This window comes from Phacochoerus africanus, chromosome 15, assembly GCF_016906955.1.
Source record: "Phacochoerus africanus isolate WHEZ1 chromosome 15, ROS_Pafr_v1, whole genome shotgun sequence".
In the NCBI taxonomy this organism is placed as follows: domain Eukaryota; kingdom Metazoa; phylum Chordata; class Mammalia; order Artiodactyla; family Suidae; genus Phacochoerus; species Phacochoerus africanus.
Genome location: NC_062558.1, coordinates 59902152 through 59924411, shown reverse-complemented (window position 1 = coordinate 59924411; position 22260 = coordinate 59902152). Strand labels below are relative to the sequence as shown.

General features: G+C 42.7%; 1 protein-coding gene across 4 annotated transcripts in view; it reads right to left on the bottom strand.

Annotated features, from left to right (window-relative positions):
• Positions 1 to 3258: 3258 nt before the first annotated feature.
• The window catches only part of EGLN1 (egl-9 family hypoxia inducible factor 1), a 56034-nt gene continuing 37032 nt past the window's right edge, over positions 3259 to 22260 (bottom strand). Inside the window, exons 2-5 of one of the 4 annotated variants that reach the window (XM_047759700.1) lie at positions 15998 to 16117; positions 9540 to 9676; positions 7176 to 7243; positions 3259 to 5574 (exon numbers count right to left, since the gene is read on the bottom strand). In XM_047759700.1, coding sequence (XP_047615656.1) covers positions 5510 to 5574; positions 7176 to 7243; positions 9540 to 9676; positions 15998 to 16117 — 390 coding nt within the window. In that variant the 3' untranslated portion in view covers positions 3259 to 5509. Of the gene's footprint in view, positions 5575 to 7173; positions 7244 to 9539; positions 9677 to 15997; positions 16118 to 22260 lie in introns of those variants that run through there. The other 3 variants (XM_047759702.1, XM_047759701.1, XM_047759703.1) reach the window with 3 other exon arrangements.

Here is a 22260-nt window from a genome sequence, read left to right as displayed (position 1 = left end):
TTTTCGGAAAACCAGAAGCTCAAGTACTCCCCCTTAACTTAAATGTGAACACACAAGCAAGAATTATCAGACCTGGGAGGAGAAACTTCAACATGACAGACAAAAATTAAAACAAATAAAAAAAAAAAAGTCAAATACTGTGTCCAGTAAACACAACAGGTACCTATTTTAAAAATTTAGAGAACAAAATACAGCTCTTGAAAATTAAAAACCTGACAGCAGTCATGAAACCCTTGCTTGGCAGAACCAGAAAAGATGTTTCCAGAGAAAAGGACAAAGACATAGAATAAGCAGAAGACAGCATCAGGCTCAAACTGGAGACGCACGGCGTGAACAACAGAAGTCCAAGAAGAACAGAAGATGGAGGGGAGAAGCAGTAATTTAAGACAATGCCCCCCAATGGAGGGCATGAATTTACAGTCTGCATGCCTACCATACTGGCTGAGAATAGGCACACTATAAAACTACAAAGCCCTGGGGACAGAGAATTATTCTGTGAGCTTCCGCAAAGGAAAAGCAGAATGCATGTCAAGAATCAGAAAGGGGGGAGTTCCCGTTATGGCGCAGTGGAAATCAATCTAACTAGTATCCATAAGGATACAGGCTTGATCCCTGGCCTCACTCAAAGGGTTAAGGATCTGGCGTTGCCCTGAGCTGTGGTAGAGGTCACAGACGTGGCTTGGATCCTGAGTTGCTGTGGTGTAGGCCAGCGGCTGTAGCTGTTTCAACCCCTCGCCTGGGAATTTCATATGTGGATGTGGCCCTAAAAAGCAAAAAAAAAAAAGAGAAATAGGAATGGCTTCTGATTTCTCAGCAGCCATACTGGATCCCAGAACCTAGACAATGCTTTCTAAATGATGAAGGGTAATACCTCCCAAACTAGATTTCTAAACTTGGGCAAATCACCAATTCAATGTGAGGGTTAAAAAAAATAGATACTGGTCTCAGAAAACTTACCTCCCACAGACTCTTCACAGAAAGTACTGAAGGATACACCCCACCAGACTGAGGAAGTAAATCAAGACAGGGGACCCAGGAAATGGAAGAGCAAGAGAGGGAAGAAGAGGTCTGGAGACCAGCGGTGGGAGGAGATCTAAGACAGCCGGGCACCGGGCAGAAAGGACAGCCAGTCCAGACGACTGCGCGTTAGAAGCCACAGGGGAAAACCGAGGCATTAAGGAAAGAAATCAACTGTGGAAAAGTCATCTCTGGCTTTTCTATGTCTCACCTTTGACTGGCACAGAGTCTAACTATCAGCCTCATCTAAGTTACCGAGTAATGACAGTAGGAGACCAGGGGACGGGGAAGTAGGCTTGTACACGGATGGCCCAGACAGAAGGGGAGGGCTGAAGAGGCTGTGTTCTTACCTTCCGAGTGGGTAAGTTAAGAGAGAAGGCCAACACGGAAGAATCAAGATGTAGCGATGTAATTTACACTATTTAGAAGGGATCGTGGAGTTCCCAGGTGGCTCAGCAGGTTAAGGGTCCGGTGTCATCACTATGGCAGCATGGGCCATCACTGTACTGGGGTTTGATCCCTGGCCTAGGAACTTCCACCAAAAAAAAAAAAAAAAAGAGAGAGAAAAGAATTGGCCACATACCCAAAGAAGTTCTTAAGAGTTAAAATCTTTTCTCAGGGAAAGAGCAGGCGGGGGCTCTTTCCTGAACAATCCTTACCAGTTGATTTTGCTACATGGGCCTTTGTAACTTTCACTTGAAAAAAATGTAAAGGTATTTTACAGGAGACCATAGAAATACAACAATTTCAGCAGAACAAGGCCTTATTATGTCAATGAAAGGAGGACCTCATCCAGTCACTCCTTAGCCAGTAACCTCTGTGACACCTTGTGCAGAGTGAAATAATTGCCCACTTGATAAGAGCCTTAGCTGCCTGCAGCCGGTTAAGCTCCCCTGTCCTATGAACAGGTTTATATCTAAGGGTTCTCCACTTGTAAAACTCGTCCCATGCCCTTTATACATATCGCTGGTCCTTGAGCAGTGCCGTGGCTCAGTTACGTGCTGGTGGTCATGAAAAGACGGCATTAAAACCAACAGCAGAATCTGAGGAATGTAATCCTGATGTTCAGATGTCTACACACCTATTCTTGAAGCAGTGGAGCCTGGGTATCTACTTTCAAAAACCCATGTCCCATTTATATGACTAAGCATTTGGCATAAAATACATGTATCACTGCTGTCCACAGCCAGGATTTGTTCTCATGCTTGGACCCCATGCACCTTGGGCGTCATCTGTGTTTCACTTAGGTCACACGCAGCTCTGTAAGAGTTTTGTCCTCATTCTCAGATGAAAGAGGCTCTAAAGAGGACCCGATTAAGTGGTTGAACCAGAACTCAACAGGTTTGTCAATCCTATCTATGCTTTCTAGTTTACCACCAAATTTAATTCATCTTCATCCCTAACTCAACTGCCCTCTCCTTTAATCCACCCAGCTATATATATAGTTCAGTACAATTTTCCAAATGCCCTGAGATAGGCTGGAACATGCCAAAAATACCATACTAAAAAATGTTAAATAAGAGATAAATGACCATGTATACTGACCTCACACTGTAAGAACGCTTTAGTCTGTGACCATACAAATTAAACTTCCTTGCAAACACACACAGGACACCTGTGACAATCAGAAGTAAAGCTGCAAAAGTCCTTCCTTTTTGCAGCAGAGGGGTGAGTGACACAGACACACTCAAGAGTCTGAAGAGTGATTTCTAAAATCCTATGAAAAGGCCAAGAATTCAAACACTGAGAATACAAACACAACCTGTGGATCCCACGGACAGCCCCATCACTCCCGGGACGTTTCCAGAACTGTCGGACTCCCATGTTTACTGGTCTCTCTCCTTCCCCTTTAGCATTTATAACAAGTAATACCAAATGCTCTGGACTAAGCCATAAATGTGTGATAGAAAAGCACATGACAGAAGAGCCCACTCAGATAGTCAGTGTATGATAAAGGAGTAAAAAACAACAACAAAAAAGACAGCTGGAAATAAGCATAATTTTTTCAAGAACATTTATACATCTTTTTAATTAGATCAGCTTTACAAGCATCTTGAGAGCTCTTTCATAATGAAACACCGCTTTTCAAATTACATGACTTTATAGTCTATTTGTATATAAATCTTGAAATTCTTTGCCTGCTGTCGATAAAGGTCTGTGTTTTATAGCTGGTTAATAGGTTGAAGAAAAACAGCATTAGAAGCTTTATCTTTAACCAGGATTAAACACATATAGGCCACAAAGAGTTTAAAATTTTGTTTTATATAGAGTTCTGCTTGGTGACAAGTTCACGGTCCCACTAACATGAAATGAACAGATTTTAAACGGATATTAAAGAAATGGCTATCCTGATTGCTTGATCCTTTCATAACAATTGCCAAGAAACTATATCAACTTTTCCAAAAAATACAAAATTGAAGACCTGTCTGGCAAGCATGACCCACAGATGGTAGAATCTGCCATTTTGCACAACTGTGGAGATAGACACGTGAATGACACAGAGGCTCCCGGATCACACGGCGGCTGCTGGACACCTTGACAGACCAGCCTCCCATCAGCATCGGAGGTCTTCTCTTAGACCTAAAGATAACAGCGCTCTTGAGTCACGGCTGGAAGGCAGCGCCTAAACCAGGCGGCGGAGACCACTAGCGCTCCTGGGGGGCTGGGGGGTGGGGGGTGGGGGGTGCCGCTGGCAGGGGCACTTTCTGTCGGGATGTTACCTCGTGTTACCTGGAGGAGCAGAGGAAGCGGAACAAAACTGCACGAGGGCAGAAGGAAAACATCAACTGTAATGCTCTCCTGCAAGTTCTGCTGAGTGAGACCACAGTCCTGGACCTTTCATCCCGCCCGGAGTCCACACTGTCGGTTCACTGAACAACTGGTTTTCATGTTTTACATGAACAATAGCAATCTTTTAATAAAAATTACTGAGCTTTCCACAGAAAAGGTCTCTAATTGAATACAAACTGTCATAAGCTGAAATATACAGAAGTACTTCTGTACACTCACATTATTTTGGCAGAGAAGATCAAGGACAAAGACAGAGAACTGAAGTGGGCAAGGGCTTACAGTCGTAATTCATGCAAACTATGGATACCGCCCTTTGGGCTTTGCTAAAGAGCCTAGGAAATTCAAATTGAAGACACCCATCCTAATTCCGATGGCAAAGAACCGTCTGGGAGGCCTTGTGTGATTCTGTAGTTTTCCCGCCTTTTTTTGTTGTTGTTTTTGGTTTTTTGTTTTTCGGAAAAGTAAAAAAGAAAACTCACAAAACATGAAAGTATGTTTTTTTGCTTCGTTTTGCTCTTTTTTTTTTTCTGCTAAACCTACACTTTCAGTCCTGATAGAGAGGCCGGGTCGCGCGTGGGGAATGGTCAGCCGCGGTCTGAGGGGTCGCTAACGTTACGTCTGTGGTAACACAGGTCCGTCTGGATGTGCGCAGGCTCCCCTGGGTGCCGCCCGACAGAAACAAGGTTCTGATCTGCGGATCAGACAGGCACGGGAGTAGGAAGAACACATAACAGCAAAATTAAACGGACAATCAACTTGACGGGAAGCAAAAGGAAAAGTCTTAGGAATGGGGACAGTAACTTCTACGTCTATAGGCTTTACCTGAAAGCATAAGAAAGCCCTTTACCTTGGGAACTTGATGCAGAGGATAACCTCAGGTTCATCGAGTGCCAGCCACTTTTGTTTTTTGTTTGTTTTTTTAAATGTAACTTAAAAGATAAAACCTTCTTACTGTGTATTTTTTCTTATACAACATAAACTAAAAGTAATTGGTAGTAAATGGTGACGGTTTTACTGTTGTGTTACTATTAACAATGTCAAAACAACAAGAGCAGCAATCGTTAAAAGAGTTCAAATTAGTGTAAGACAAGACAAGGAAACAATCTGACTTTTCGGTTGGTGATTAAAGTGCTCCTTTTCTTATTTTAAGTAAAAAGAAAATCAAAGTAATCATCAGTCACTGGCAACAATCATTAGAAGAGGTCTTTTAGGGCAAAATTTAATAGTACGAAGAGGTTTACAAAAATAGATTGATGCTATTTTGGGGAATAATACTGTAATTTTTTTTTCTCAATTCAGTTTTGATAAATTGTACCTGATCATACAAAAATTACTTCAAATTCAAACTTGACTATATAAAAAAGGGAGAGATGAAATGAACTCAGCTAGATGACAGATCTGGCAAAATATAAGAATGAAACACTTCTACCTAGGGCACTTATTTCACGTCCAGATGTAAATATCACTTTCAGCTGACAGCTTATATCCTTCCCATAAGCAACCGCAGGTTTGGAGTCAGTCATGCAGTACAAAGCCACAGAGTCAAAATCTTCCTTTTGATGCAACACAAAAAGTTGTTTCTGTTTCCTTAAATTGCCAACCGGCTGTCTACTTTTCTTTATCCCATTTATTTGCATTCACGAGTTAACTGAGAGCGTCATAATTACTGAAGGTGAAGTGGGGTATTGCTGGATCAAAGGCTCTATAAGACGTCTTTACTGACTGAATCGGAAGGTTTATTGAGTTCAACCCTCACACCTTTTTCACCTGCAAGGTAAAAATAAATAAATAAATAAATAAGGTTCATTTCATTCATGACGAACCAGACAGCTCCTATTCCCGCTCCCCACTGAGTTTCTAACGGTAGGCACAGGGTTTCAACTATGCAAACACACATCACCTGAAAAACGATCATACCTCACGTTTCCAAAAGCTACCTCCGCACTGTGTTATGATGAATGCAGACTCTCAACTAGTAAGTAAATCTTCAAAGGGGAGAACCATTCTCTACACAGATAATGACTTTTGTCTCCTTTTTATCTGAAAAGCAATTTGAATTGCTAGATAACAGCACCACTGAAAGCACATTACTAGGCTCTGCCACCAATAATGACTTTAAAATACATAGAAAATACATGAAGCTCCAATTTTCATAGTTTTATGAAAGGGTGATGTGGGTTTACCAATGGCTCAGGAAAATAGAGCAAGTTAAATCGGTAACATGAACTTAAGCAGACTCTGGAGATACAGGGGAGGGTTAAGGAAAAGACAGGCAAGGGGTCGTCCCATCGAAAGCTCAGACCCACAGCTGTAGGGGTGGTCCACCAGTGGGGGTGACCTCTGGGAGATATGCACACATGCCTGTCTGATTACTGATTTTTTTTCTTTTCTTTTTTTTTGTCTTTCTGCTATTTCTTGGGCCACTCCCGTGGCATATGGAGGTTCCCAGGCTAGGGGTCTAATCGGAACTACAGCTGCCAGCCTACGCCAGAGCCACAGCAACGCAGGATCCGAGCCGCGTCTGCAACCTACACCACAGCTCATGGCAACGCCGGATCATTAACCCACTGAGCAAGGGCGGGGACCGAACCCGCAACCTCATGGTTCCTAGTCGGATTCGTTAACCACTGCGCCACGACGGGAACTCCCTGATTACTGATTTTAGCTTTGTTGTTGTTTGCTTTTTAGGGCCACATAGGCATTTTCTAGCCGTATATAAGGTCTCCGGGCCAGGGGTGGAATCAGAGCTTCAACTGTGTGCTTACACCACAGCCACAGCAATTCAGGATCCAAGATGTGTCTGTGACCTACACCACAGCTCATGGCAATACTGGATTCCTAACCCACTGAGCGAGGCCAGGGGTCGAACCTGCGTCCTCATGGATACTAGCTGGGTTCATTACGGCTGAGCCATGAAAGAAACTCCTGATTTTATTAGCATTTCAATTCACCCCTTTTGAATTAATTTTCTTCACGTCCACATTCAACACAGAAGACCTGGAGGATTCTTTACAGCATGGATGTTTAACTAGGGAAAGGCTATTTATTACCTGTCCTCTAAGGGTAGAATAAAGGAAGCCAGATGGCAGTGCCTAAGCGTTCAGCAGCCTGAGACCGAAAAGGATAACCACAGAAAAACTCGCCTTGTACTCAAATGATTTTCCAAGACTTCTCTGCCTCAAACTTTCCTAATCTTTGGACAATTTTGACGGTGACAGATAACAATGAAGATGACTTAAGAGAGGTCCTCTTTTAAATGAAGGATTTAAGAATCAGACAAAAACAAGGAGCAAGTCTCTGGCTCACAGAGAGGACCGTGTGGCTGGGCGGCCTCCTCCATCCAGAGTACCCTGGCCCCAAATGATTACCTGTTAGATATTTTACTTTAGCTCGTGCTCTCTCATCTGCATCAAAATACCAAACAGTTATTGCGTACCTAAAAGAAAATTTAGAATAGGGTAAGAATGATCACACTGGGGGGGAAAGGGGTATGCAAAGATCTACTAAAACTCGTAATGCCAAAGTTACGCCTAAGAATCAGAGCTGCACCCGCTGACCTAAGCCACAGCCACAGCAACACCAGATCCCAGCTGTGTCTGCAACCTACACTGCATCTCGAGGCAATGCCAGATCCTTAGCCCACTGAGCGAGGCCAGGGATCGAAGCAGCAGCCTCATGGATACTAGGCCGGTTCTTAACCTGCTGAGCCACAGGGGGAATGTTTACAATTTTATAACCTCGAATCATCAAGAAAGTTAAACATGTCAACTATGTCATGTTCTGCTTCATTTTTCTGAAAATTTCATTCATTTGGAATATCTCATTCCACAAATAAACAAGAATCTCCTGTTTATTAAACACCAAAGGGCACTCAGTTACACATTCTAGTACCAATAACGCAGAATGTGTACACACTCTAGGAAGTAAAAAGCATGTTACAAATGACAGCTCCTCAGCAGAACGGAGCAATTAGTATCCTGCAGATTCTGGCCAGTGTTCCCGGGGGATCTCACTAATCAGATGAAGAGCCAGCAAACAGGACAGAACTAAATCCTGTGACATATTTGAAGTAAAGAGTCAAGGGCGGAGTAGAGCCAGAGTCAGGGAGTTTGACACCCGGGGGAGCCGAGCCCCCAGACCACGCAGCTGCGGAGGGGCAGAGCTGAGGTCAAGGTCTGGCCTCCTGACAGCAGAGCGCCTGTGGCGCTTACAAACACAGCCTCTTCTATTTCTTCAGGGGGCCCCGGCGATGGGGAAGGTGCAGAAACAAATACTTTCATATCTCTTCTGCACTTGTGCCAGTCTTTTAGTTACTTAGTAATCAGATTTCTAATATTTGGATCAAGTCCCTCCCAGAAAATAGCTGTAACCTGCCACGTGTCACTGTTTTCCTGCTGCACCCCCCCAATCCATGTACTCAAGAGAGCCCTCCTCCCCACCCACCTCTGCGCCAGACATGCACGGCCCCACCCCCACCCCCCTTTGCCAGCACTGCTGTGCTCCTGGCTCTCTTCGGTCCCAGCTGCCACTCTGGACCCATCAATTCCAATTTTATGCCACTTTCTCCCTCCTCCAAACCCCTGGAGCACTCCAGAATCATTTGGCATTTATTTACTACCTAAAATGCTTGTTCTCTCTTCATCTAGAAACCAGACCATATTCAAGAATCCATAAAAAGGAAGGTCCCTGAAAGTCAGAAAAAGCTGTGAGGAAGAAGAAGGGACAGAGACGGGTCCTGGGGTGCCAAGAGGAGGGTGAGGATGCAGGACTGCATGCCTGTGACTGGACGGGAGCCCCGGAGTTCCATCCATGGCTTCTTAGACTCTAGCCACACGACGCACAGCCTGCTGTGTACATATGAATTAGGGCTGAAGGCAAAGTGACGCAGAAAGAGGAAGGAGAGACGACACTCTTCAGATTGCTGGCCCGGCTCTAAGGTCATTATCAAAGCCAGCATCTCTCCCGGCACAGCTAAGGGTATCTCACCAGGTCTAAGCACTGCATGCCCGTAATTCACTATCATAATACTCAAAGTCCCTGCTAGAGTTAAAAACGGGTATTTAAAAAGGAGCACTTTTCTTAAAAACAACTATTTATTTTGATAACATCTAACATTTTAATTGTCAACATATGAATTTGGTCATAGTACATGGTAAAAGAAAAAAAATTTAAGAACACATTAAACCTAATAGGTTTAGAAAATGAACTCTGCAGAAAAAGTGTAACGTGGAAAACACGTATTGTAAGCCTAACACATGCTTACTATTAAAGCTGAAGGGTTATTTTTCTAACATTAACTCCCACACATGGCAACCTCTTCTCTACTTTCCTTTCCCCACCCTCAGCTTTTTTTCTCTCCACTTCCATTCTGGTTACTTATCCAGCACCATTCTTCTACATCATCTCTCTGCCTCCCACTCCCTCCTGAACAGCTCCTTCCCTTCTCCATCTCATCTTTATCCCCAAGTGAATGGCAGTAGGTAAGAGATGCACAATACAAGGAGATGGGGCTGGAAAGGTGAGAGGGCCTGTGCTTCCTGCCTTTCCCCAGACCAGGAGAGGCGATGCAAAGAAACTCACATTTAGTACTATGAATCAATCTTATAAAGTTATTCAAATTAAAACAGGTTCTGAACAGGAAGATACTCATTAGAAAATGCTCAGCTTTATTCTAGGTATCCCCTCCTATCCTGCCATGCTCTTTACCCAGTTTTTCTTAAAAGGAACACTACCTTGTAGCATATGCTGGTTGTACTTCATGAGGGTTGCGACGGTCAGACCAGAAAAACAGCAGTCTATCAAATTTGGGTTCAATGTCAGCAAACTGGGCTTTGCCTTCTGGAAAAATTCGAAGTATACCTCCACTTACCTAGGAAAAGAACCAAATATGTAAGTGTGGGTAACCAAGAATGCCGCAAAATTAAATTTAGGGGGGGAAAAGACCATTTCACTAAATCCAAGGTCCTCACTGGATTATTCACAAATAGATCTCAATTAACGTCTGAAGGTGAGCTGGGATTTCAAGTACATGCAATGATGTAAGGAAAAATCATCCTGTGCTTCAGGGATTTTTATAAATACTTGATCAAAAAGATGAATATTAGCGGAATCCAAAAGTCTTAAAACGACACTTGAAAGCCTGACAAACTAGGAAGCGTGTCTTTTTTATGTGTGCTGATGATGTGTTAACCTACTCTTAAAAATGTATCCATTTAAAAAATTTTTAACTTTATTTTTTTTTGGCCAACTGAGGCACACGGAGTTCCCGGGCCAGGGATCAGATCTGAGCCACAGGTGCAACCTACACTGAAGCTCCAGCATCACCAATCACCAGATCCTTAACCCACTGTGCTAGGCTGGGTATCGAACCTGTGTCCTAGTGCTGCAGAGATGCCACCAATTCCACTGCACCACTGAGGGAACTCCAAAATGTATCCATTTTGAATCATCTTGACTATATTACTACAAAAGCTTAAGTACTCAAAGAAATGGCTTGTTACCTTTTTAAGTCAACAGACAATACCAACAGGGCAGTCACAGATCTGAACACCGCTTGTTTAAGGAAGTAAATGTATCAGTAGCAAGTGTCATCATTTATCACCTGTCACTATGGTTGTTACTAGACCCTGTAGGTCTCCCAACCCGGACTGGGCCTGACACACAGATGACTACCTGCTACACAACAGGACTGCATTCAGAAAGGATCGTCACTGTTTACGTTGTGGATCCCCTTTCTCTGCGGGATTAGACACACTCACCCATTCAAAGTGTGTACTGTTCTGGGACCTGCCATGGGCCCTGCATGCAGAGTAGGGAATAATTCAGACAGCTGCTGTCCTGGTGGCAATTATACTCTGGGGTACAGGAGTGTAAAGTGAGGCAAACCCCACCCGACCCTTTGCCCTTGGAAAACTCAACTCCTAACAGGCAGACTCTCAAACGGACAGGAACGGTGATACCTGATCAAGACACCATGGAAATTGACAGAACACTGTAAACCAGCTATAAGGGAAAAAATAAAAATCATTTAAAAAAATAAAGAATGAAAAATAAACCTTGACCCCCCCCCCTCCCGCCCCCCACCAAAAAAAGACACCATGGAGGCTGAGCCTATTCCTCAGCTCTACTACAGTCAGAGATGCTGTTTACCAGGCTCAGCCTCCGGTGGGTGCATTCAAGCTACGAGGTACCCTTGGTGCCTTCCTCAGGCTCCAGTGATCTCCAGAGTGACTCCCCCCGGCACTCATGTGAACACCTACACGACCTCTGCCCTGTGGGAGAGCACGCCTTCTTCCCTGCGCCCACCCTCTTCCCTTTCCCTGCAGTCACGGGAAAAGTACAAGTCAGCTGCTGAAAGTGTTGAAAAAGAGGGTAGCTGATGCTTCCGATCTTCACCTGGGACACTTCCCTGACCTGTGCCTTGGGTGGCCCTCCTCCGTGTTCCCACAGCAGCCTGTCCCAAACTGGGCATAATCAACCGGCAGTGTACCAACCAGTGCCCTCCACCACAGCCCAAAGGCCACAAGGCACACTGCCACTTCTGTTTTGTCTTCAGCAGCCAGGAAACATCTGGCACATGGCACAGCAGTGCAATCCTGCAGTGAGAGTTTTCACTCCTACATATAAAAACACTGAGGAGATTTTCCTAATTTTAGAACTATATATTAATGACAATGGCTAGGTCATATAAAAAGATGAAAGTTTTCTTGTGGCTCAGCAGGTTAAGGATCCTGCAGTATCACTGCTGTGGCTTGGGTCGCTACTGTGGCGTAGGTTCCATCCCTGGCCTGGGAACCTCCACAACTCACAGGTAAAGCCAAAAAAAAAAAGAAAATGAAATGAAATAAGATCAGCCTAGAAAGAATCTAACAAAATGTGTAAGAGTTGATCAAACATACTTCTAGCCTTCTAGATATTCACAAAATCTGGAAAAAAAATTTTTTTAACCAAATTTATACCAATCTGTTTTCTGAGGTGGGCTAGAGGTGAATTACCAAATTGGTTTCTTTATTTCAAACTTTGAAAGCTGTAACAGAAAACCATGCTTGTTGACATAAGGCCTCAAAATCTACTTAGCAGTAAAACTTACCTTCATTTAGAACTTGGAGTAGGACAGAGGAAATTCTTTTTTTTTTCCAGAAAACGTTACATATTTTACTTTTAACTAACTGTTTGTCACACTTTTATAATACTTTTTATTCCTATATTTGTTTTGTTACTTGCTCCTTTTTAAATTATAAACTTTATTTTATTGAAGTACAGTTGATGTACAATGTTGTGTTAGTTACAGTACACAACAAAGTGATTCAGATATATACAGATATGTACATACTTTTTAAAAAATTCTTTTCCACTCTTGTTTATTACAAGATACTGGATCCAGTTCCCTGTACTACCCAGTAAAGGCTTGTTTATCTATTTTATATATGGTAGCATGCATCTGTTAATTCCATAATCCCAATTTATTCCTCCCCTACTTCCCCTATGGTAACCACAAATTTGTTTTCTTTTTCTTTTTTTTTTTTTTTTTGTCTTTTTAGGGCCGCACCTGCTGCTTATGAAGGTTTCCAGGCTAGGAGTCTAATCAGGGCTGCAGTGCCAGCCACAGCCACAGCCACAGCAACACCAGATCCGAGCTACATCAATACCAGATCTGAGCCACATCTGCAATCTGCACCACAGCTCACGGCAACACCAGATCCTTAACCCACTGAGTGAGGCCAGGGATTGAACCCTCAATTTCATGGTTCCTAGTCAGATTCGTTCCCGCTGTGCCACAACAGGAACTTCCATAAATTTGCTTTCTATGAGTCTGTTTCTGTTTCATAAATAAGTTTAATTGGACTACGTTTTAGCTTCCATGTGAAAGTGATGACTTTCTCTGACTTACCTCACTTAGTATGAGAGTCTCTAGGTATACCCATGTTGCTGCAAATGGCATTATTTCATTCTTTTTTGACTGATACTCCAGTGTGCACGCATGTGTGCATGTATAAGACAAAACACACATATATACCACATCCTCTTTATCTATTCATCTGTTGATGAACACTTAGGTTGCTTCCATGTCTTGGCTATTGTAAATAACGCTACAGTGAACCCTGGAGTGCATCTATCTTTTCGAGTAAAGCGCTTTCATCTTTTCCAGATATTTGCCCAGGAGTGAGATTGCTGGATCATATGGCAACTCTATTTTTAACTTTTTGAGGAGGCTCCATACTGTTTTCCATAATGGCTGCACTAGTTTACATTCCCACCAACACTGTACGAGGGTTCCCTTGACTCCACATCCTCTCCAGCATTTGGTATTAGTAGCTTTTTTGACAGTGGCTATTCTGACCCATGTGAGGTGGTACCTCATTATAGTTTCTTTTCTTTTTTTTTTGTCTTTTGTCTTTTTGTTGTTGTTGTTGTTGCTATTTCTTGGGCCGCTCCCGAGACATATGGAGGTTCCCAGGCTAGGGGTCGAATCGGAGCTGGAGCCACCGGCCTAGCCAGAGCCACAGCAACGCGGGATCCGAGCCGCGTCTGCAACCTACACCACAGCTCACGGCAACGCTGGATCGTTAACCCACTGAGCAAAGGCAGGGACCGAACCCGCAACCTCATGGTTCCTAGTCGGATTCGTTAACCACTGCGCCACGACGGGAACTCCTCATTATAATTTCAATTTGCATTTCTCTAATAATTAGCCGTGTTGAGCATCTTTTCATGTGACTATTAACCATCTGCAGAAATGTCTTCTTTGGAGAAATGTCTATTTAGGTCTTCTGCTCATTTTTTGATTGGGCTATTTGTTTTTTGTTGTTGTTGTTATTGAGTTGTATGAGTTGTTTAACTGCCGAGCCATGAAGGGAACTCCTAGTCTGAAATTTTGGGAGGGCTGGGCCTCCAGTTTTACTCTTTTTCCTTAGGATTACTTTGACAACTCTACATCTGTGTGGGTAGTTACATATAAATTTTAGGATTATTTATTCTAGTGCTGTGAAAAATGTCATGGGTAATTTGCTAGCAGTTGCATTAAATCTGTAGGTTGCTTTGGGCAGTATGACTGTTTTAACGGTATTAATTCTTTCAATCCAGAAGCATGGGATAGCTTTCCATTTCCTTGGATCATCTTCAGTTTCTTTTATCAGTGTTTTATAGTTCTCAGCATATAAAAGTCTTTTACCTCTTTGGTTAGGTTAAGTCCTAATTTTTTTAAATGTGATTTTATTTATTTCATAATTTTAGGTAAGCGCGTTTATTGCTGGGAACTTGAGCTTTCTTTTTTTATGATTTTTATTTTTTCCATTATAGTTAATATTTATTTTTTAACGGCCACATCCACACCATATGGAAGTTCCCAGGCCAGGGATTGAATCTGAGCCTCAGCTGCAACCTATGCTGTAGCCACAGCAATACCACATCCTTTGAACCCACTGTCGAATCCACACCTCTGAAGCAACCTGCACTGCGGTTGGATTCTTAATCCACTCTGCCACAGCAGAAACTCCTCTGATACAATTCTAAACAAGACTTTTTTTATTTTGCCTTTCTGACATTTCATTGTTAGTGTAAAGAAATGAAAGAGATTTCCATATGTTAATCTTGTATCCTGCTACCTTGCTAAATCTGTCTATGAGTTCTAACAGTTTTTGTGTGGAGTCTGTAGAGTTTTCTATATAGAGTATAAAGGACAATGGACTAAGTTTTTGTACCTTTAAGACCTGGTGGGAGTTCCCGTCGTGGCGCAGGGAGTTCCCGTCGTGGTGCAGTGGTTAACGAATCCTAACGAATCCGACTAGGAACCATGAGGTTGAGGGTTCGATCCCTGGCCTTGCTCAGTGTGTTAAGGATCCGACGTTGCCGTGAGCTGTGGTGTGGGTCGCAGACGCGGCTCGGATCCTGCGTTGCTGTGGCTCTGGCATAGGCTAGCAGCTACAGCTCAGATTCAACCCCTAGCCTGGGAACCTCCCATATGCCACGGGAGCAGCCCAAGAAATGGCAAAAAGACAAAAAGGAAAAAAAAAAAACAAACTTGGTGATTCCCATTTGTGTGGATATGTGTGTATTAAAGGGAAGGTGTTTCAAAGGTTATTTGGTTTTTAAAAATTAGCTTGGCTACACAAGTATGTTCACTCTGTGAAAATCCACTGGGCCATACATTAGGTGCATTTTTCTATTTTTTAATATTCTGCTTTAATACAAGTAAATTTAAAAGATTTTTTGGGGGTTCCCGTGGTGGCGCAGTGGTTAACGAATCCGACTAGGAACCATGAGGTTGCGGGTTCGATCCCTGCCCTTGCTCAGTGGGTTAAAGATCCAGCGTTGCCGTGAGCTGTGGTGTAGGTCGCAGACGCGGCTCGGATCCCGCGTTGCTGTGGCTCTGGCATAGGCTGGTGGCTACGGCTCCGATTCGACCCCTAGCCTGGGAACCTCAATATGCCGCGGGAGCGGCCCAAGAAATGGCAAAAAGACAATAAATAAATAAAATAAATTAAAAAACCTTAAAAAAAAAGATTTTTTGAAAAAAATCAACCAAAAATTAGGTTATACAACTTCCGATGCAATGATATACGACACACTTCTAAAGTTTAAATCATTTAAACTTAAGTGAAACTCAGGTTGACATTAAAGGAATATACATTTAAAAGAAGAGAGAGTAAATGCACTGTACATTCTAATTGGTTTTATAGGATTTGTCAACATTGATAAACTTCTAACTTTTTCATAATCAGGGAAAGAAGGGATTCTATCTCCAATATTCCAACAACTCAATGCCAGACAACATCTCTGCAACAATACAAAGAATAAAATGTAGGAGTAAGTAGCAGATAATTCTTAATCATCATTTATACATTCATCATCCTCAAAAGTCATGATAAAACAAACATTCTCAGAAGTGTTTTATAAAAACTATTAAAAGGGATCTATTTTAATAAAAGATACTATTGCAAAAGTTAAATTTTGGATGAATCCTTCAATATCTGAACATTAGGGAACATGCTTTTAAGATATATTAGAATCTGTTTCACTTTAACAAGTATCCACTCCTAATGCCTGAGAGGGAAACACATCTAAGGAGAAATGTTTAACTGTTCCACATTTTAAAGACAGTCTCACCTATGGGGTATGGATCTTAATACTACTTATGAGAAAAAAAAAATACCTGTAAGGAAAAAAAAAAAAACTCAATTAAGTTGCCTACCTTGGCATCCCAGTCTTTATTAAGATAATATATACAAGTCACACATCTTCCATCTCCATTTGGATTATCAACGTGACGTACGTAACCTGTTCCGTTGCCTGGATAACAAGCGACCATGGCCTGTAATAATAATAATAATAAGTTTAAAAGTCCATGTATGAATAAAAAAGAAAGAGCTCTGTTTTGGCTACTCCAACTTACGCTTAAACACTTGCTCTAAGAAAACATGTTTTGTAGATAAGAGGTGAAGATGTATGTTGCTGCCTACTAAGGACACCAGGGTAGGACTGGTGAATAATGCGAGACCTGATGAATGCTGCCTCACGGGGGTGGGAAGAGCTGAGCTGGAAGGATCAGGACTGCAGGACCCTCTTTCCTGATCTTTATTCATGTCGATGATCAAGATGAGGAGGGCTCTGTCCTGCTCCGCAGGCGATGGCCTCCCTCCCTGAGCTAGAGGAACGCCAGCACTGCTGACAGCCACCCACCCTCTCTGACACCGTCTCTGAGTGGTACCAGTTTGGATGGGCACAATTTAGATCAACTCCAAACATTAACTCGTTTAATGTCAGTGATTTTTTTTTAAAAGGCTAAATGACAAATTAGTATGTAAAGAACCCCTCCTCAAATTAGAAAGAAATTCATTTTTTCACTCAGATCGTAACAAGAGATCACTCAGAAGACTGCTGGGTGTTAAGCGTGAAGGTGTAAGAGAGGCCCGAAATAAAAACACCAACACCTAACATGTCCTAGAAATGTCATACATAATCTACTGAAATTAGTAAGGGTAATTTTTGTTTTTTTTTACATCTCAGGAATTATGAAGGAAAAAAATGCAAAGATGCTCAAGGTTACCAATTATTCTTGAGGTCCTTTATTTCTCTCATTTCTCCATGTGCGAAAGTTAATGGATCAGTATTAATGTTAATTAATTAGTATAAGGTTATCAAATGGTTAATTACATCACTAAGATAAATGGAAATGCTGATTTTTAAAATTCATATTCAAGTGATCATGAATAAGTCATTCTGTTCTATCTTTGAGAGACTAGAAAGCATCTTAAACCTGAACGCTTTAAAAAAAAAAATCACATTTTCATAGATATCCTGGACCTACTGCTCTTTAGTAGAAACAGAATCGCTGGTGAGGATTACATACGTCCGTATTTTTCCTGATTCCAGACAAACTTTAAATTCCTACTCTTGGGACCTGAGGTTAGTAATAACAGGGAGAATGATACGAATTTAGCGGGTTTAATAATATTCAATACAAGATAAACCCAGGAGTTCCCTGGTGGCCTAGTGGTTAAGGATTCAGTGTTGTCACTGCTACGGCTTGGGTTTGATCCCAGGCTCAGGAATTTCTGCATGCTGCGGGTGTGGCCAAATAAACAAATAAATAAATAAACCTGAACAATTCCTTGTCATTAGCTGCTAAGAAAGCATATGTAGCAGACCTTGAATGGTAACTATAAGAAGGTACTAATTTAACAATGCGATTAACCCATATATGATTAATTAGGACAATTACAGTGAATTACCTGATATATTCTCATAAACAAAAAAGAAGGATAAAAAGAAAATAAAAAATCAAACTGGACAAAATCATAATTTGAAAAGATGTGAGAGTTCCCATTGTGGCTCAGTGGGTAAGGACCCAACATAGTGTCTGTGAGGATGTGGGTTCAACCCCTGCCTTCACTCAGTGGGTTAAGAATCTGGCAATGCCGCAAGCTGCGGTGTAGGCTGCAGATGAGGCTCAGATCCAGTGTTTCTGTGGCTGTGGTATAGGCCGGCAGCTGAAGCTCCAATTTGACCCCTAGCCTGGAAACTTCCATATGCTACAGGTGCAGCCATGAAAAAAAAAAAAAAAAAAAAAAGATACATGCACCCCTATGTTCACTGCAGCACTATTCACAATAGCCAAGACATGGAAACAACCTAAATGTCCATCGACAGAGGAATGGATAAAGAGGATGTTGTACATAAATACAAAGGAATACTACTCAGCCATAAAAAGGAATGAAATAATGCCATCCGCAGCAACATGGATGAAACTTTAGAGACTATCATACTAAGTGAAGTAAGCCAGAGAAAGACAAATACCACATGATATCACTTACATGTGGAATCTAAAATATGGCACAAATGAACCTACCTACAAAACAGAAACAGACTCACAGACATAGAGAATAGACCTGTGGTTGCCGGCAGGGGGTTTTGGGGGTAGGATGGACCAGGAGTTTGGGATTAGTAGATGCAAACCATTACATTTAGATGGATAAGGGATGAGGACCTACTGCATAGCAAAGGGAACTATATTCAAGTTCCTGGGATAGACCATGATGGAAAATTTTTTTTAAAGTAAAAAAAATCAAAAGTTAAAAAAAAAAAAAAAACCTGAATTTGTCCCTAAGTAGTTCTTATCTTGAAAAGCTCATTCAGGCCTCCCTCCAAATATCTGACAAGCTCAGCATTTCCAGGGGAAAATCTTTGTTCATCTATGCCACCCCATCCCACCCCTTCCCTCCATGTAAGCAACACCTCCTGAGCACCGGCTATGCATGTAAAAGGCCCTGGGGCTAAAACAATGAACAAAGGAAACAAGGTCTCCGGCTTTCCTGTATTATGGAACCTAGCACATGGGGGGGGGGGGGGTTAAATAGCCAGTAAGCAATTAGATATAATCTGATGTTAGGTAGCAATCATTTTTTTCATATCTTATGCAAAGAGAACTTAAGCTGAAGGATACAGAAAGTGACAGGACGAAGCCGGAATGGTGGCCAGGGAGGACCCCACTGAGAGCTGACACTGAGCAGAGATGAAGTGAAGGGACTGATGAGTCATGTGCATGTGTGCGGGGTAAGCACGGCTGGTGAAGGGACCTCGAAACAGAGGCAGAAGTGGCAGGGCAGGCAGAGGAGAGCATCAGGCCAGCGGGAGGACAAGGATGGGGGGCTGAGGACAACGAGGGAGGGCTCAGCAGCCGTGGTAAGGACTCTGGATACTGCTCTAAAAGTGACAGGGGGCTGATGGAGAACACACCTGATTCATGCCTGAAGATCAGTTTCGATTCTGTATGAATAAAAATAACACTTGGAATAACCTCAATATCACCTACTACCTAACATTCAGGGAATGTTTACAATCTTCCAAGCACCAATCTAGGTAATTTAGGCGTAATAACTTACCTGACACTAGCAAATGTGGTAAATGGTATCATCATCCTCATCTTCATTTAACTATTACAGAAACTGGGGTCCAGAAAGGTTAATTCCTGTTCTCAATGTCCCATGACAGAAGAACCAGGTATGAACATAGGCAATCCGGTTTTGGAACCCAAGTAACTAACCAATGTACTAGGCGGTGGTGGTGAGCGGGTGGGGGTGAAAAAGAAGACTGCTAGTTGGCTACTGTAGTTTCTGGGAGAAAAAGAAAAAAAAGAGGCTGACTTTGGAGGCAAGGTGAGAATGATTTTTGTCTTTTTGTCCTTTCTAGGGCTGCACCTGAGGCACATCAAGGTTCCCAGGCTAGGGATCGAATCGGAGCTGTAGCCACAGGCCTGTGCCAGAGCGACCGCAACGCAGGATCCGAGCTGCGTCTGCGACCCACACCACAGCTCACGGCAATGCCGGATCGTTAACCCACTGAGCAAGGCCAGGGATTGAACCCGAAACCTCATGGTTCCTAGTCGGATTCGTTAACCACTGAGCCACGACGGGAACTCTGAGAATGAATTTTGAAGGCAGAAAACCAACATGATTTGCTCACATGCTGGCCATGGAGAGCGGGAGTATCAAGGATGAAGCTGCGAAACTGAACAAACGGAGTTAACTGTTTACAAAAATGGTAAGGGAGTTCCCGTCGTGGTGCAGTGGTTAACAAATCCAACTAGGAACCATGAGGTTGCGGGTTCAATCTCTGCCCCTGCTCAGTGGGTTAAGGACCCGGCATTGCCGTGAGCTGTGGTGTAGGTCACAGATGCAGCTTGGATCCTGCATTGCGGTGGTTCTGGCATAGGCCTGTGGCTACAGCTCCGATTCGATCCCTAGCCTGGGAACCTTGATGCGCCACGGGTGCAGCCCTAGAAAAGGCAAAAAGACAAAAAAAAAAAAGGGAATACTAGGTGAAAGAGCGGTTTCGATAACAGACATGGGGTAGGGTAGGAAAGGAATTTCTCAGCAATGGTCACAATGAGCCAGACATCCCAGAGTAGAACAAAACTGAAGGTCACACCAGGATTATGCTGCCAAACGGGCTCTGTCTGTGCCAGTCACTTCCTCATGCTTTTCTGAGGGTTGCGTGGAGGTGCCTGGGGAGGGGCAGGCAATTGGTGGAGGATGCAGTGAAATGAGAAGAGGCCAAACAAACAGGTCTTGCCCCAATGTTCAACCAGGAGCAGCATTTACTGGTTTCCTTTATTTGAACTCCAAGTGAGACTTTTGAAAAATTAAAAGGCATGAAGAAAGTTTTAAACACTTGTATTAATTAAATTTTACAATCCCTGATACTTAAGTAATGTTATCTTTAGCTATGGTTTGGACTGTCAAAGTTTAAAGTTCCTTAGGAGTTTCCTGGTGGCTCAGTGGGTTAAGGATCTGGTGTTATCACTGCAGTGGCTCAGGTCTCTGCTGTGGTGTGCATCTGATCCCTGGCCTGGGAACTTTTGCATGCTGAGAGTGCGAAAGAAAAAAAAACAAACTTAAATGTAACATAGCGCTTCCGGATTTGAAATAATATTTGTTTTATGTCTTAACTGTTCATTTTGTCTTTCTGGTATATTTTTGTACGGATTTATGTAAAAAAGACTCTTGATATTGCTGTTCTCATTTTGTTTGTTTTTTAATATGCCAAAGATTCTTATTCACAACAGTTTTGTTTTTTTTTTTTCTTTCCCGTTTTCATCCACACTTGTGGCATATGGAAGTTCCTGGACCAGGGATCAAATCCAAGCCACCTCTGTGGCAATATCAGATCCTTAAGCCACTGTGCTGGGTGAAGGATCAAAGTGGCATCACCACAGAAACAAGCCAGATCATTAGCCCACTGTGCCACAGGAGGAACTCTCATAATACTTTTAATAAATTCTATTTACTTCCTCTTAATCTCTTGGTAAAGCAACTAATAACAACTCCCTCTAAACCTAATTTTACCTGCTTAAGCACATTATTAGTCTAGAAGACATCATTAGCAGTATTAACAAATATTTATGGAGTAACTACCATACCACACACAAAAAGGGTCAGTATGATATCTGTCTGAAAGGACTTAGCTGGAAAGAAAGAAAAAACCAGGCACTCAGAAATCAACTGATAAACTGAGCTGTGCAAATAATAAACAGAAAAAGAATTCTGAGAAAAGGAATTATTCATGTGGGATAAAATAATGGGACAAGGCTCTGAGCTACACATGATCTCAGCTCATCTATAAAGGACAGATACAATTTGGAAAGGTTAAAGGGATTTAAAAAGCACAGTATGAGCATGACAAATGTAGGAAACACTTCAGTGACAATGGGGGTACTTTTGCAATGGCCTGCTTTATCACTTCATTACTTAAGTAGGTAACGTTAATCCCTAGAAATAGGATGAAATCTTGAAAAGTCAGCAGAGGAAGGACATGGAAGGGAAGCAAAGGGTGAGCCACTGTGGTCCTTGGGTAGGGATGGCCAGCGGAAGCTTCTAAGAAGGCAGCTTCCCATTCTAGGGTTTATATGAACATTTACTGTAAGATAAGCACACTACATGGCCTGAATGTCTGTGTCCCTCCTGAATTTATATGCTGAAATTCTAACCCCCAAAGATAATGGTATTAGGACAAGGGGTCTTTGCAAGGTGCTGAGGTCAATGGAAAGCCCTCACGAATGGATTAGTGCGCTTATGATGGGACTCTGAGGGACCTCTGCCCCTTCTATGGGATGAGGACACAGCCAGAAGTGGCTGGCCCTGAACCAGGAAAGGGCTCTCACAAGTGACCAGCGTGGTCACCTTGATCTTGGCCTTTCCAGCCTGTAGGACTGTGAGAAATACACACCTGTTGTTGTAAGACACCCAGTCCATGGTGTTTTGTTACAGCACCCCAATGGACTAAGACACGCCTGTAAAGGATAAAAATGTGGAGTTCCCATGGTGGCTCAGTGGGTTAAGAACCTGACACAGTGTCTGTGAGGATGCGGATCTGACCCCTGGCCTCACTCAGTGGGTTAAGGATTCGCACTGCTGCAAGCTGTGGCGCAGGTCACTGATACAGCTCGGATCTGGTATG